The following is a 15,181-nucleotide window of genomic DNA, read 5'->3' as shown; positions in this document are numbered from 1 at the left end:
GGGCTGTAAAGCACTCTGAAGAAGTATATAAGTCTAGGTGCTATTGGTGTTGCTATATTCCCCACCACCAAGTGGTGAATGACTCTTCCTCAGATTGTGTGTAGAATCAAAAGTGAAAGAGGTAGTGAAGTTTCATTTTCAGTTCTTAATTTCTACATGCTGAGGGTGAAATAGAGATGGGTTAACAGTATACTAAGTACATAATTCATGGATGAACACAAAGGGATGAAGTCAAAGGCTTCACAGAAAAATTGTTATGAGATGAGATATAGACATAGCTGTGACTGGGACTTCAGAGCAATGATGACACAGAGATTCACAAGTTCTTGTTTCCACTATACAGTACAAGTGACAAATATAACACCTGTCTCTATGATTTGCACTGGAAGGTCCATCTATTCTTTATTTGCAGCCTTCCAACAGTGCGTGTGCATTTTTTAATAATACACATATAAGTTAATACTCTTATAAGTAATGTCATGTTTGGGTGGTTGAACAAATCAGAATTTTCATGGAGAAAATATTTCAATTTACAACTCTATTTGTTTTTATGCCCGCTGGATTTTAATCTCTGTTATGCATTTTAAAGCATAAGTAAATTTTGCGATCCTTAGGAAATGCCAATTCCAATCAAATAATTAATAATGTTCAGGTTTTTGAACAAAATACAGTAGATAGTTGCCCATTGGTTTCTCTACATAGATAATTTGTAAAGCCACCAGACATGGCAAGCCAGGTCACCACCTTATGACAACAGAAAGAATTTTCTGTAACTCTTTGCTACCAACTAATGATTGTACAGATCCTTTCACGCCAGATCTGATACCTTTATAATTTTTTTATGAGATCCAACCAATTCTTCAAAACCATCGAACTATGTACACTTTAACATTCTACTACTATTTTCATTTTCTTTTGCAATTAATAGTGCCATTTGATTTGTTAGTGACTGCATATTTCCAAGGCATCCCTTAGTTCTGGTGTTAATAACAAGAAGATATTTGCCAATGTCATTTAACTTGTTCTTCATAAATCAATCGTTTTGAAACAGTTGTAAAGCTCTGGATCAAGTGTGAAAACTATTGGTTCATAAGGTTACCCATGCAAATCTTAGAGTTCCCTACAGATTTAAATACAATTCCTGCACAAGCCTTCATTTTCTCATATTCTAAAACTGAGTGTATATTATGAGCCCCTTAAAATTGTATAACTGCAGGAATTCTCTAGAATATGATTGTGGCAATGCCCCGAGCAGCTGTACCAAAATGTCAAAAGGGCTTACCCAGCTGACATAAGCTACTCAAAACAGAATATGGCAGCACCTCCATAAATTTTCTTGCTCTGGCTAAGCCTTGCTTAATTTAGATGCAGCATATGTTTCAATCCTCCCTCACTCTTCCTGAAGCATCATCTAAGACAGAGCTGTGTTATTCTCTCTGACAGAGTGGGAGGAAAATACACACAAACACAAACACCTAGGAACACGGAAGACTTTTCATAAGGCTGCCAAAGGAATTACTATCCTTTTTTTTATACTTTGGGCATTTGGCTTTTTTTTTTTGTCCAAGTACCTGCCCTGAGGTAATTTTTTATCAATAAAGAACATGTCTGAACTCAGCCAAAACTCTGACCAAGAGGACGTCTGTTCAGGAGAGATAGATGAAGACGAAATCTTAGCAAACCTATCTCCTGAAGAACTGAGGGAACTACAGTGTGAAATGGAAGTCATGGCACCAGACCCCAAAGTGCCAGTCGGAATGATACAGAAGGATCAGACGGAGAAAACCCCGACAGGAAACTTTGATCACAGATCTCTTGTTGATTACCTGTATTGGGAGAAGGCCTCCAGAAGAATGCATGAGGATGAAAGGGTACCAGTCACGCTATTACCCTCGGAGGTAAGGAGCAGGAAATGTAAATATTCTGCATACAGGCATTATTCCATGTTTTATCACAGGGTTTGATGAGCATGCTAACATGCAGCTCTTATGCACACTTCTAATAAATTGGTTTTGAATTTAAGCAGATGTACACACTTTAAAATAGGATTTAGAATACTTTTTGCATGTAGTAAATCTAAGGCATAATAATAATATAATTTATTATTCCTGCACTAAACAGCAGGTTGAACCTGCAAGCCTTTCCAGACTCTGTAATTTTATGGTTTAGACAACTTTATGGGTCCCTAGGATAAAATTCACACCTGCAATCTGGTTGAGTACAAAAATACTCTAAAATACATGATATTCACTACTTACTGTTACCTGATATAAAAAGCTATTACTATCAAATAATCTTGAAACCCCAATCCAATCACCTATTATATTAATAAAGAACATTCCTAAATGCTTTTTTTTACTAATTTTATTGTGTTTATATTCCCATTTACCTGCCTTTTGGGAAGCTGAATAAATTTGTTTAATAATAATAGGAGTAACAATAGCAATAGCACTTAGTTTTATATTCTCCTCCATTTAGTAACACTCTCTGGGCAGTTTACAGAATCAGCATAGTGCCCCAACAATCTGGGTCCTCATTTAACAAACATTGGAAGGATAGAAATGCTGAATCAACTTTGAGCCAGTCAGGATCAGACTCCAGACTGTGGCAGAGTTTGTCTGCAGTACTGCATTCTAACTATTGCACCACCATAATGAATAGTTATTAGATTAATTAAATTATGCAAACTAAAATGTTTTCCATATGGATAAGATTATTTCATAATATGTTTTATCAGACAAAATCACAAAGATCTGGAAAAAAAAGTCCATAAGGGCCATCTTCACCTAATAAAGCCCATCCTCCACAAAAAGCCAAGTGAACCTGCCTAAGTCATACTATCTGGACCATCTTTCAGTGCCTTCTGATATGTCTGACTTCATCTCTCATGAATTTCTAAGCGCTACAATTCTCAGAATTCTTAGTAATGATCAAACTGAATAGGGAATTCTAGGAATTGAAGACCATGTACCTGCAAGTTGCCATGGTTTGGAAACATTGATATAGGTCCTTAGAGAAAATGATATACAAGCTGTTGCATTTCCTAGGTTGTTTCTAAATTGTTAGATGTGTTTCAACTATTGTCTTATGATTTAGCATCAATGAAACACCAGATATCAGTACAGAAGCAGTTGGGTGCTAAAGTGAAGTCTGATAATTCATGTATATTTAATCATATTAAAAGTGGATAATCCTGTTAGTAGGATCATCATACTTTCATTATAATTAGGTTAGCAGATTTAACAGAAATTTTATTAAGACTATGTAATTATTTTAATTTAACTTGATTTTGACTTGATCACTTTTGGGAGGCAGGTAATCAATGCAGATATCAAAGGGTTGGTGAGTGACTCTCGGCCAGAAAAAAAGATGCTTACCCATAGTATGTACAATATAAAAAGATTTAACAGAATCCCAAGAAAAGACTGATACTAGAATTACCAAACAGATACATAAAATTAGAATCTTTTACCTGGTCCTAATGAAATCTACTTTGATAAGTATTGTCTCAAAGGTGTTTTTACAAAAGGCAATTGGACTATTTTTCCCTTGAGATTGGCAACTTTTAGCACTGTTGTTAACAAGGTGTAATATGCACATAATAAATTCTGCCATAGTTATAATTTTTGTACTTCAGGATAATCCCATATAGAATTCAATACCATTATACAATCTCAAATTTACAAGTAATCCCAGACCAAAAACGAGTCTAGCTGAGAGTGGTTGTAGGTGCTGTTAGCACAAAGATCACCAACAACAATAAGCCAATATCCCAAACTGAAAGCTCTCTTCTTCATAGGAAAAAATGTCCTCGTGTAATATAAAGCAGGCAGTTCTGAAGTTCCTAAACCCCTTCAGTTTCTGAACGCACTGAATCCAAATGCTCATAATGCAGCGTGAGTGTATTGGTCCTCATACAATCCAGAACCAGATTAGGTAGTTTGTGGCCTCCCATGATGCTAATGTTAGAGAAGAATAAAAGGGGCGTTGGTTCTTGCCTGATACGCTTCTTTTCGTAGAGCTGTTGAGAGTGTCCAGGTTGGGAGGAGCTCCAGTCTCGGCTCTCACAGGCTGAGCTTGAGATTGAGGCACGCCTCTCACCATCACGTGGTCCTCCGGGCGCGCCCCAGTTTTGCGAAGACGAGAAGGAAGGTCCTGTTCTCATCTTACTCAGGAAAAAAATATTAGTTTGCTCGGTCGAACAGCAGGGTTTCCCACCAGACGGCCTACGGGTGGGGCTGGACACTCTCAACAGCTCTACGAAAAGAAGCGTATCAGGCAAGAACCAACGCCCCTTTTCCATAGAGCTGTCTCGAGTGTCCAGGTTGGGACATACCAAAGCTTGGCTAGTCCTGCGGGCGGGCTCCCGTCTGGAATGGGACCTCTCCTGGAACCCTGATGACCCGCTGGAGGGCACGCCCAACAGGAGAACCCCTCGGAGGTTGGAATGCCTCAACGAGAGGGCCTGATGAAGGAGACGGGGCTGTCTAAAGGTAGCCCTGCCGGGGATGCCACGGATGCTTACTGAGACCGTGGGGCAAGGAGACTAGGTAGAGCGGCCAAAACCTTGTTAGGGACCCGGTGCGAGGAGCCCGGGCAGAGGCGAGGATGGAAGTTCCCCTGAGAAGACTTAGCCAGAGTGAGGGGAGGCGCCCTCAATAACCGGAGGGTCACCGTTGCGAGGGTGGTGATGGGACGCCCTAGGGTGTTATGGGATAGACCCTGTTGGGAACCCCCTGAGAGAACTCCAGGTCAGAGTGATGGAGGGGAGACGTAAGGAGTTCCCAAACTGTGACCTGTGCTAGTGGGGACCAAGTTTGGTTCCGCCCAGAGCGAGGCGGTCGGCCCTGCTCAAGAGCCAACTGACCGAGGACCGCCCCAGAGGGAACTAAGGGTAGTAGTGAGGACCAGGGCAAGGGGTCCGTGTATCTGGATTATGAGGCTGTGGGCCGGGGGCCCAGAGAAGGAACCCCAGCTAACATGGGGTGGGGATAAATGTGTTGCCAGCCAGATGCCCTGGGGCAAGGTGAGGAGGACAAGGGTGCTCCAGACTATGAGCCTGCGTCCGGGAGCCGTATGGTCTACCGGGAGTCTTGGTATGGAGAGGTAAGGCAGATATGAGGATTAGGCTTCCCCAACGGTTTGGGCAAGGCTGAAGAGAAAGAGATTTTGCAGGAGTTAAGTGTCAGAGTGGGGCCAGACTAGGCGAGAAGCCTGAAGAGGATTGGCTTTCTCGCTCTCCTTCTCCTCGTTTTTATATTTGTTTCTTTCTTTCTTTCTTTCTTTTTTTTTTTTGGGGGGGGCAGCCACCTGGGGGCGACTGCATTATCGGGAACGACGGAACGAACCTCTCCCAGATCCCCGGGAGGGCTTCCTGGACGAGGTGCCTCCGGACCTGTCTGGTTCCGATCGGTCAGGAGGCCTGTAGGGAGATGATTGGTAGTACCTGGGGAAGGAGGAAGAGCGGGAAGAACCTTGGCGAGAAGAGGGAGAGGAACCTCTGAAATCAGACCTCCTAGCAAGAGAAGGGAGATATTTGCACTTGTTGCGGGTCTCGGCCAGGAATGGGTCGAGAACCGGTCCAAATAGCTTCCCCCCAGAGATGGGGGCTGATGCTAGCTTAGCCTTGTTTTTTACGTCCGCCTGCCAGTGGCGGAGCCAGAGAAGGCGACGGGCAGTAACCTGGGACGAGATGGCCCTGGTGGAGAATTTTGCAGCCTGGAAGGTGGCGTCTGCAGAGAACTCGGCTGCGGCCAGGATCTTGGCAATATCCTGGTGCGCTCTGAGATTAGCTGCGGGGACGTGCTGCTTGAGCTGCTGGAGCCACTTGATGGAGGTTCTGGTGAAAAAAGACGCGGCCGTGGAGGCCCTGACCGCCCAGGCATCAGAGAGATGAGCGCGGCGCAGGGCCAGTTCAGCTCGTTGTCCTCGGGCTGGAGAGCTTCGAGGGACTCGCTGGGAGTTGAGCGGGAGGCCAGACCTACTACGGGCTCGTCCACAGGGGGGGGTTTAAACAGCCCCAGAAACGCGGGCTGGCCTGGAGAGAGGCCCTCGTCCTCCGACATGTCCCCTTCTGGGGGCCTGCTCCCGAGAGGAGTTCACTGTCTACGACAGACCCCAATTCGAGATCCTCCTCGTCCCCAAAGAGGTAGGGTCCCGAGTTCCTGGGCCTCCATCTCCTCCATCTCCAAGGGCAGGGTCAAGTCCCCGTGGAGAGCTACCTGACCATGCGAAGTTGCTGATCCTCGAGCCTCGGGGGCCTCAGGCCTAGGGGCCAGACCGGTCAGCTGCTGAAACTGTTGTGCTATCCCGTGCCGGATGGCCAGCTCCATCGCTCGTTTGAGATTTTCGGGATTTCCACCGTGGGGGTGGGTGAGGCTCCTCCGGGCGCAGACCTGCAGCAGCGGGGGGGAAGGTGGCCTCAGGGGCCTGTCCAGGCTGCGATGAAGAGGCAGAAGCAGGGGAGGAGGGAGGATGGGTGGAGGTAGAGGGAGTGGGATTGGAAGGGTCCAGAGGCACAGAGCTTGACTCCTTAGAGCGTCTGTCAATCTCCTTTTCAAGGGCCCTGTGTCGCCTAAGGGCATCCCTTTGAGAGGCTTTGGATGTTTCCTGTGCTTGTTTGCGCAGGTGGTGAGACTTAGCCTTGGCCTTCAGTGAAGTGCCACGAGATGCATTGTCGTCTGCCATCTGGAGAGGAGAAAGGAGGAAAAGTTCTTGATTAACGTGAGGCGATTAACAAGGCTGGACACAGCCTAAGCAGGGGCCGGGAAACTCAGTACTCGTTTCGCACCCCCCTAGGTCAAGGGCAACAGAGGTGCTTTGCACGTTGTTGAGAAGTAGGGCCTAGCCCAGAAGCCAATTGCCAAAGATGGATGCCAAAAAACCGCCCCTGCCGGGCGGACCGGGGAAGGGGGATGGCGGAGCTGCTACCTCCCTTGCTGGGGAGAGACTGTGTAGCCAGTAGACTCCTATATCTAGAGGAGTACCAAGGCAGGATTGCAAGGTACCAGCAGGGATTTGGACATTCCAAGGATCTGCCCAGGAATCAAACACAATGCAGCCTGCAGGTAGGCCTCGAGCAGTGGCAGGCGTCCCTGGGGCTACCAACCAAAAATTTTAAAGTAAAGTGCCATCACGGGTCCTCGGACAGTTGCACATTTGGATGCGGCCTACGTAGAGGCCGGGTATCCTAGCGCACGTTTCGCACCCCCCTTTTGATCAAAAAAATTTTTTTTGTATTTAAAATAGGAGGCTGTTGCACAGCAGGGCCTAGCCCAGAAGCCAATTAGCCAAAAGTTGAACGCCAGGCAGCTACCCCTGCCGGACGGACCGGGGAAGGGGGATGGCAGAGCTGCTAACTCGCCTGCTGGGGGAAGGGCTACAGAGCCAACTAACCCTGGTTAGCCTGATAGAAACTAAGTGCAAACAGGCAAGGATATAGGCAGTCCGGAGTCTGCCTATAAAACCTTAAGAAAAACCCTGTTATAGGCCTCTGAAAAATGGCGCCCGGCCATGCGGCCACACACAAGATGGCGGCGACTCCTGCCACTCCCAAGATGGCTGACGCCATAGGGAGCCCAAAATGGAGGGCGCAATGACGAGGCAATCCCCAGCGGCGGCTATCACCCAGGAGAAGTTAAAAAAGGCCCAGAGGCCACAAAGAAGTACCTGGGAGAGGCAGGGAAGCATCTCCTTGGGTTAGAGGGCGTTCGTGGGGGGGAAACGGCCAAAGAACAAAAACAGGCAGGAAAGAAACGATGCAGCTTCGCACGGAGCGAAAAGGCAGCAATCGGAGGGGGGGGCAGCGCTCGAAGCGCTGGATTCTCCCTTAAAAGGATAGTGAAACAATTCCCCTTAGAAGAAAAAGGCTCCCTAGGGAGCTCAAACCTCAGTTTCCTGCGCTGTCTGAGAGTCCAAGTTGATCAAAAAAAAAAAGAAAACACGAGGTGCTAGAACGACCAGGAGCAAAAGGAAAACCAGCCTGACTGCCACGAGGCTGAGCAAAAAACTGGGGCGCGCCCGGAGGACCACGTGATGGTGAGAGGCGTGCCTCAATCTCAAGCTCAGCCTGTGAGAGCCGAGACTGGAGCTCCTCCCAACCTGGACACTCGAGACAGCTCTATGGAAAATCACTGTTGTTAGCTTATACCCCACTTTATAACTCCTAGAAACCATAGCAAGCAGGTTCATGGATATATTGAATAACATCATAGACAAGATGATCTCAGTGAGGCTCTTGAGGTACTCAATAACTAGACTGCCAAGAGGCCAACCTCATGCCATTCTCTGGAAGACATTAACTAATATGAGGATGTACAGAAAAACATTCCAGAGGCATTCGGTATATATGTTCAGCAATAGAATTTAGACCCTAAAAGGGTATTGCCTATGACAGTTTGTCAATAAATTTACCATCTATGCACAGTGCTTTTAAAAATGAGTTTATGGAACTACTGAGAAAAGCACTTGAATTAAGAATAAATTGTACCTGAGATATATTCTCTCATATTTGAACAGACTTGACTTTGTGATGGGAGTAAGTTCTCCTCATGCTCCCTTTTCTTATGAGGTAATTAAAGCATGATCATATGGATAAATTTTATAATAAGGGAGTCAAGTTTTATATTATTTCTCTCTTCTAAACCAGTCTTAGCAAATGGTGCTTGGGGGTGCAGAAATTTTGACTGATGATCCCTCCATGCAGCAGATGGAGAAGGAAAAAAGATGGAAGAGCAGAGAACAAGACTGAAAAACTACATCAGAGAGGTTTCCAAATGATATGAATATTTCAAAAGGGGGTAAGCACGAAAAGACACATAAGCAGGGTTATAACCAGGCGTAGGATTTTATTCCACATATTATAAACGTGGATCTCTTCCAACTATACATATTTGAGTTATGTTGGTGCAGTGGTTAGAATGCAGTACTGCAGGCCAACTCACTGCTCATTCCAGGAGTTTGATTCTGAGCAGCTCAAAGTTGATTCAGCCTTCCATCCTTCTGAGGTAAGTAAAATGAGGACCCAGATTGTTGGGGCCAATATGCTAATATTGTAAACCACTTAGAGAGGGCTGTAAAGCACTATGAAGGGGTATATAAGTCTAAATGCTATTGCTAGATATTATTTGGTCCAATGGCTTACCATAAAGTATGGTCTAAAGAACATCCAGTATTGTAGACTGGACCAAAAATTACCAGAATGATTATTTGATGCAACTGCTACTCTAGCCCATTATTATTATTACTTTTTAAAAAGATGCCTGATTATTACTAGTTTTAAGTCAGTCCTCATTTACAAACGTTAGGTTGAAAGTAATGTATACAAAAACCAACAACACCCAGTGACTGTTCATTTTTCAATACAGGAAGGACATTTGTGCAGCATGCAATAATAGCAAACCTGCTTTTTGCTGACAAGACAGTTAGCACACTTCAGAAAGAAGTCAAAACATGGCTGTGCAGCCTCATGTGAAGACCGTAGGGGATCACACAGCTGTGGGGCAGGCTGATGCCCTGAGAGCTCTCCCTTCACCTTTTGACTAATTTTAACAGTGTTCAATCAATGTTGCCTCCTTCTAAATTTTAGATATTGTTCTTATATAACATTTTATTGTATACTGTCCAGATTTCCTCTCAGAGGGAGATTTTGTCTAAAATGGTATAGTGTTTCCTGCTTGAGTGTGTGTCTGTATGTATATGTATGTGTGGTTAGACTAGGAGATCTCCAGGGTCCCTTACAACTCTGTTATTCTGTTATTCTGAGATGGGCAGTCCAAAAATGTGAAAAATCAATAAATGCTGATTATATAAGTATATTATGATGGCTTTCCTTTTAAACCTTGTAAATCTTTGTAACAGAAAAACAAATTCATCAACTTTCTCAGTCTTGTTCAAATGATGTGGCAAAATGATTTAAAATTATTTCAGCTCTTAGCATTTTGTTTTTATAGAGACCCATCAGAGAATACTCTGAAGAAAATGCTGCCAATAGTAGCAGTGAAAAGCCAATGGCCAACAATTCTACAAATGAAGATATAAAGGATTATAAAGAGAACAAACAAATGGATGAGGAAGAGGAAGAAGAGGAAGAAGAGGAGGAAGAAGAGGAGGAAGAGAAGGAAGAAGAAGGAGAAGAAGAAGAGGAGGAGGAGGAAATAGACGAATCAGAGAAGAAAGATTTGGAAACAAAAAACCATGATAATGGCAAGAGTACCCAAGAAACTAGAGAATCATACACAGAATCAGGTGAAAAAGAAGGAGAAAATGAAAAGAAAATTTCAAAATTAAATATTCCAAAAAAATTAGCTCTAGACACTAGTTTTATTAAATTAAGTGCACGGCCTTCAGGAAATCAAACAAATTTAGAAGGGAGTCTAGAAAGAGTCAGGAGAAATGATCCAGAAATGACAGAACTCAACTTAAACAACATTGAGAACATCCCCAAGGAGATGCTAGTGGACTTTGTCAATGCCATGAAGAAGAACAAGCACATCAAAACATTCAGTTTAGCCAATGTTGGGGCAGATGACAACGTAGCTTTTGCTTTGGCCAACATGCTGCGTGAAAATAGGAGTATTACCACTTTGAATATCGATTCCAATTTTATCTCTGGAAAAGGGATTGTTGCCATCATGAGATGCCTGCAGTACAATGAGAAGCTTACGGAGCTACGTTTCCACAATCAGAGAAGTATGTTGGGTCATCAGTCCGAAATGGAGATTTCTAGACTCCTGAAAGCCAACCCTACACTTCTTAAGATAGGCTACCACTTTGAACTTCCAGGACCCAGAATGGTGGTCACTAATCTCCTCAGCAGAAACCTTGATAAGCAGAGGCAGAAAAGGATGGAGGAGCAAAAACTGCAACAGTTAAAGCAGCAGAAAGAACTCATTGCCATGTTGGAGAATGGACTTGGGTTGCCTCCTGGGATGTGGGAATTGCTAGGAGGACCGATACCGGCTTCAATGATGCCTCTTTCAATGCAACCTCCAACGACACCAGTGCCCAAAGCCCCACCTGTTGCCCGACGAAATGAACCAGCTATAAGAGAAAAACCTGAACAGGAAAGTAGTACTGACCTTCCTGCTTTCAAGATAGTGAAGCTCAAGAGGACAAAGCGTAAACCTTCTATCCAGGAATATGTAGAGCCAGCTGAAAAAACCAATCTCAAAGATGTGATTAAGACCCTAAAACCTATTCCGAGAAGGCGGCCCCCTCCTTTGGTTGAGATCACTCCAAGAGACCAGCTACTTAACGATATTCGCCAGAGTAATGTAGCTTATTTGAAACCGGTAAGTATTGGGTGACCCAAGGAAGAACCAATGTGTTGCACTATGAGTAAGTCCCTCTTAGCTGTTGATTTGATTGCTGCTCTTAGAAAAGGCAGAATTAACAGCTGATAAAAGATGATTAGTATTATAGATAGTCCTCAGCTTGCAACCACAATGGAGCCCACCCATTATAGTCATAAGTCATAATAGTCGTAAAGCAGGTCATTGATTTTACTACCGTTTTTGCAGTGATTGTTAAGTGAATGTTGTGGTCATTAAGCAAACCCATTGTGGGGTTTTTTTCCCACCAAACACTGGAAGGAAAAGTCAGGTTTTGGCAAAAAACATCGCAAATCACAGTCACATAATCATGTTTAAATGTTTATAAATGCCAATTTGCCAAACACCTGGAATGTAGTCATGTGACCACAGGAATGGGGCTGTCCATTAGAACTTCAGAACTGGGTTGTAATTACCTTTTGGGGTAGAGGTCTGTGGTAACTTTGAACAGATGTTACATGACCAATTGTAAGTCAAGGACTACCTCTAAAAGCTGTCCTCTTTCACACAACAATTCAATTTTAATTATCATATGATTACTTTGCTTCAGTAGGGAGATAGGCAGCTTCATGCTTTTCAGATATTTTGGACTTCGGCTCCCACCAACATGGTTACAGGCAACAAATTATGGAAACCATAATTAAAAAAAATCTGGGAGACACCAGCAAAATGTCTACTCTTGGATTATCTTCTAACTGTAATCATGAGTAAACATTTGCAAGTATAAGTAAGGGGAAGGAAGCATTTTTCTGCCATTATTACTAAATAATTATTATTAGTAAATAAAAACAGAAACCCTTTGGATTCCCTGTAGATGATTTAGAAATCTATTATCAGCTCCACATCTACGTTCTGCTCAGCCATACAAGCCATTTTACAACAACAACTATGGTATAGAACATGGGTCTCCAACCTTAGCAACTTTAAGACTTGTGGACTTCAACTTGTGGAATTGAAGTCCACAAGTCTTAAAGTTGCTAAGGTTGGAGGAATTGATCTTTTCATATTCCCCTGCTCATATCATTTTTTGTAGAATAAGATTTTCTTTGACTAAAATTAGAAAGAGTCCATGCTGAGAAGCATTCTATAATGCTTAAATGGTTTTCTATACGTTGACCTGTGAATACAGGAACATTCTTGTCAAGGGGTGAATAATCAATAGAAACAAGGAGGCAAATTAGTACATTTCTAAGTTGCAGATGCTTGGAATATGCCCATAAATGGTGATTACTAATGCTAAGTATCCTTTTGCTACATAATCTGATAACAAAAAATGAAATTGCAACACCTTATAACGATCTCTAATAGTGTTATATGGGCTTCAACTTAAAGCACTTGAAATACTGTATCCATACATGTTTCTGTGTTTCATGCATGCACCTGCATACCCTCAAGGAAGCAGATCAAAGAAAATTAACGATTTGCTGCTTCACTAGTTTGATTTTTCCTTCTCTAGCCGCTGCACTTGAGAACGTTTCCTTCAAAGTTGGTATGAGGCTTCTCAAGTAACATCAGTACTGAAAGCACTGTAGGAGATGAACTGCATTTTCTGCCACAAACCCCCTCTTCTCATTTACACAGCAGGCTGGGTTTTATATCCAACCAGTTCTGGATTCAATGTCTCTCTTTAGATTGATTGGGATGCCTCAGAAGCTCTCACATGGGGCAAGGCCAGTATGTTGCACCTGTTAATGAGTGAAGTCATTCCCCAGTAGTAAATTATGCCATCCTCAGAGGTGCAGATATGTTTCCAAGGTCAAAATCACGGAGCGTATACTACAGCCAGTGGTAGTTCTTTGCACTATGGAATTATGGGTAAATTGTCTTTCAGAAAGAGAAAATGTAGGAAAATCCTAGTCCATTTCAAATGTGATTGATTGATCAATTGATTGATCTCCTGTCTTTATTATTTGGATAAATAACACGAGGCAATGAACATATCTAATATACTTTCCCCCTCCTACTTTCCTCACAACAACAGCCCTGTTGTGGTGGGTTGGGCTGAGAGAGAATGACTGGGCCAAGATCACTTGGTGAAGGCTAGAAATGGGGTGGGGTGGGGGAGAACTAGAACAGGAATTGCAAATCAACCCTAAAAAATACAATTCATTAGTAATGATAAGATTAAAAAATGCATTGAGATAAAGACTCAACACAGACTTGGGTATAACTGAGTTTAAGTTCTGATTAAGGTTTTCAAAAAAAAAAATCTGACAAGAAAGTATTAACACTTTCTTGTCAGATTTTTTTTTTTTGAAAACCTTAATCATTACTTAAAATAACAATTGCACTGAACTAAACCTGGCACAAAAAATGGTGGCAATTATTACAACCTTAAGGATTTTTACCAGCTACATAAAATGTGATAAAGCTGTTCCCAAACTCTTTGTGTCCGATTATTATGTTACTTGTATTCAGTAGCCACTTTGCTGTAAGGTGGAAACACAGTTTGGTGTGGGATACCACCACAGTTAATGTTTTAGTTTTGGAACAGCAAAATCCTGGGTTGTTGAATAGCATTTCTCTGCAACCAAGTTATTTTAAGAAAAATAGTTTAGCTTCACTATATGTTTTGTTGAATAGAGCTGCTTTGATGTTTTGCCAGAAAGTATGTCAAGAAATTGTTTTCAAATTTACTGTGTCTTTTACAGCATATATGGCTGCTTATATAATTTAAAAGCTTTCTATCTTTCTCTCTGGTCATTCCCTTCTCCAATTCATACATTTTATTACAATTCCCACAGGTACCTGTTCCCAAAGAGCTGGAATAAAGCACCCTGTTCTGCTGAAGGAAACAGCTAGAAAAATAACCAGACTATTTAAATGTTGCTTCAGAGAGTTTCAGGAATTGATTTCTTCAGCAGGGTGTCATGAAGACATGGGAACAATGTTTAAAATACGTGGTCTGTTGAAGTGATGATTGCTGACTTATGATCTCAAGCAACCAGATGTATGTTTATTTTTGGGAGAGGCACAAGTGGAAAGGGGCTACTTCACCTGTCTCTTTTAATCATTGTGCCATCCTTGTCATCAGTTCTTCAGGAAAATGGATTGTGTGTGACCTTCTCTCCTACATTTTACAGAAGCACATTGGACATCCTGTTGTGGTAATATTGTTTCATTCTTCCACTCACCTGTAGTTGTGGGGCATACCTGCCTGTTTTAAAACCGTATCTTTTTGTTAACCACAACTAATTTTATTTTTGTTAGATGAAGGATGTTATAAGAGAAATAAACAGGAACTTTCAGATGAATATATCTGTCCTTAGCTTGAGATAACTGCTATGGAGATTGTATAAATAGCACATACCACGTGCTTAGAATAGGGATTTCTCGTCTCAAAATAAGTATTTCTTTTTAAGATTTATGAACTTTATTCAGTCTCTAAGAAATGCTAGCAAAGAATCCAAAAGTGAAGTTACAATAACAACTCTTCCAACAAGTCTAACATAGCTATTAGCTATTCTTCTCTTCACTTGGTTTTAGCACATGTACAATTTATTCCAAGAACAACCAGGGATGTTCTCTTTGGTGGAATTTTGCTATGATAACAATTCCATAGGAATAGCTTGGTAGTGCTAACTTTATATAGAATAGTAATACAAAAGCCTGAAAGGACTGTCTCTATCTTAAAACTGATAAAGTAATTTTACCAATGGCAAATGTCAACCAAATGGGGTGCCTGTTAATTATTTATTGGAGCGATGCATTTCAGAGACACGTCTATTTAAATAAGGACATTAAGGGAACATTGTTCAAAATTATAATGGCATTTCTATGTACTAAATACAACTTTATTATTTTGTAATTTAATTAAAATGACAAAGCTGTAAACTAAGCCAAATACTGGA

At 42.3% G+C, this 15,181-nt stretch overlaps 1 protein-coding gene across 1 annotated transcript; it reads left to right on the top strand.

Moving 5' to 3' along the window:
• The first annotated feature begins 1,363 nt into the window (after nucleotides 1-1,363).
• Nucleotides 1,364-15,168, top strand: LMOD3 (leiomodin 3). Its single transcript, XM_026722204.2, has 3 exons — nucleotides 1,364-1,898; nucleotides 9,951-11,291; nucleotides 14,075-15,168. The coding sequence occupies exons 1-3, from the start codon at nucleotides 1,605-1,607 to the stop codon at nucleotides 14,099-14,101; spliced, it is 1,662 nt and encodes a 553-aa protein (XP_026577989.1). The 5' UTR covers nucleotides 1,364-1,604; the 3' UTR covers nucleotides 14,102-15,168.
• The last annotated feature ends 13 nt before the right edge of the window (nucleotides 15,169-15,181 follow it).

This window comes from Pseudonaja textilis, chromosome 2 (assembly GCF_049901715.1).
Source record: "Pseudonaja textilis isolate UNSWEBS1 chromosome 2, rPseTex1.2, whole genome shotgun sequence".
In the NCBI taxonomy this organism is placed as follows: domain Eukaryota; kingdom Metazoa; phylum Chordata; class Lepidosauria; order Squamata; family Elapidae; genus Pseudonaja; species Pseudonaja textilis.
The sequence above is the reverse complement of the archived record's forward strand: the minus strand, read 5'-3'. Positions and strand labels throughout refer to the sequence as shown.

What these genes read in the sequence shown, in the direction of transcription:
- LMOD3 (XM_026722204.2), top strand. Translation starts at nt 1,605, where the DNA reads ATGTCTGAACTCAGCCAAAACTCTGACCAAGAGGACGTCTGTTCAGGA. An exon ending in TCACGCTATTACCCTCGGAG is followed by an intron (nt 1,899 to 9,950) that starts GTAAGGAGCAGG and finishes TTGTTTTTATAG; the next exon opens with AGACCCATCAGAGAATACTC. An exon ending in ATGTAGCTTATTTGAAACCG is followed by an intron (nt 11,292 to 14,074) that starts GTAAGTATTGGG and finishes CAATTCCCACAG; the next exon opens with GTACCTGTTCCCAAAGAGCT.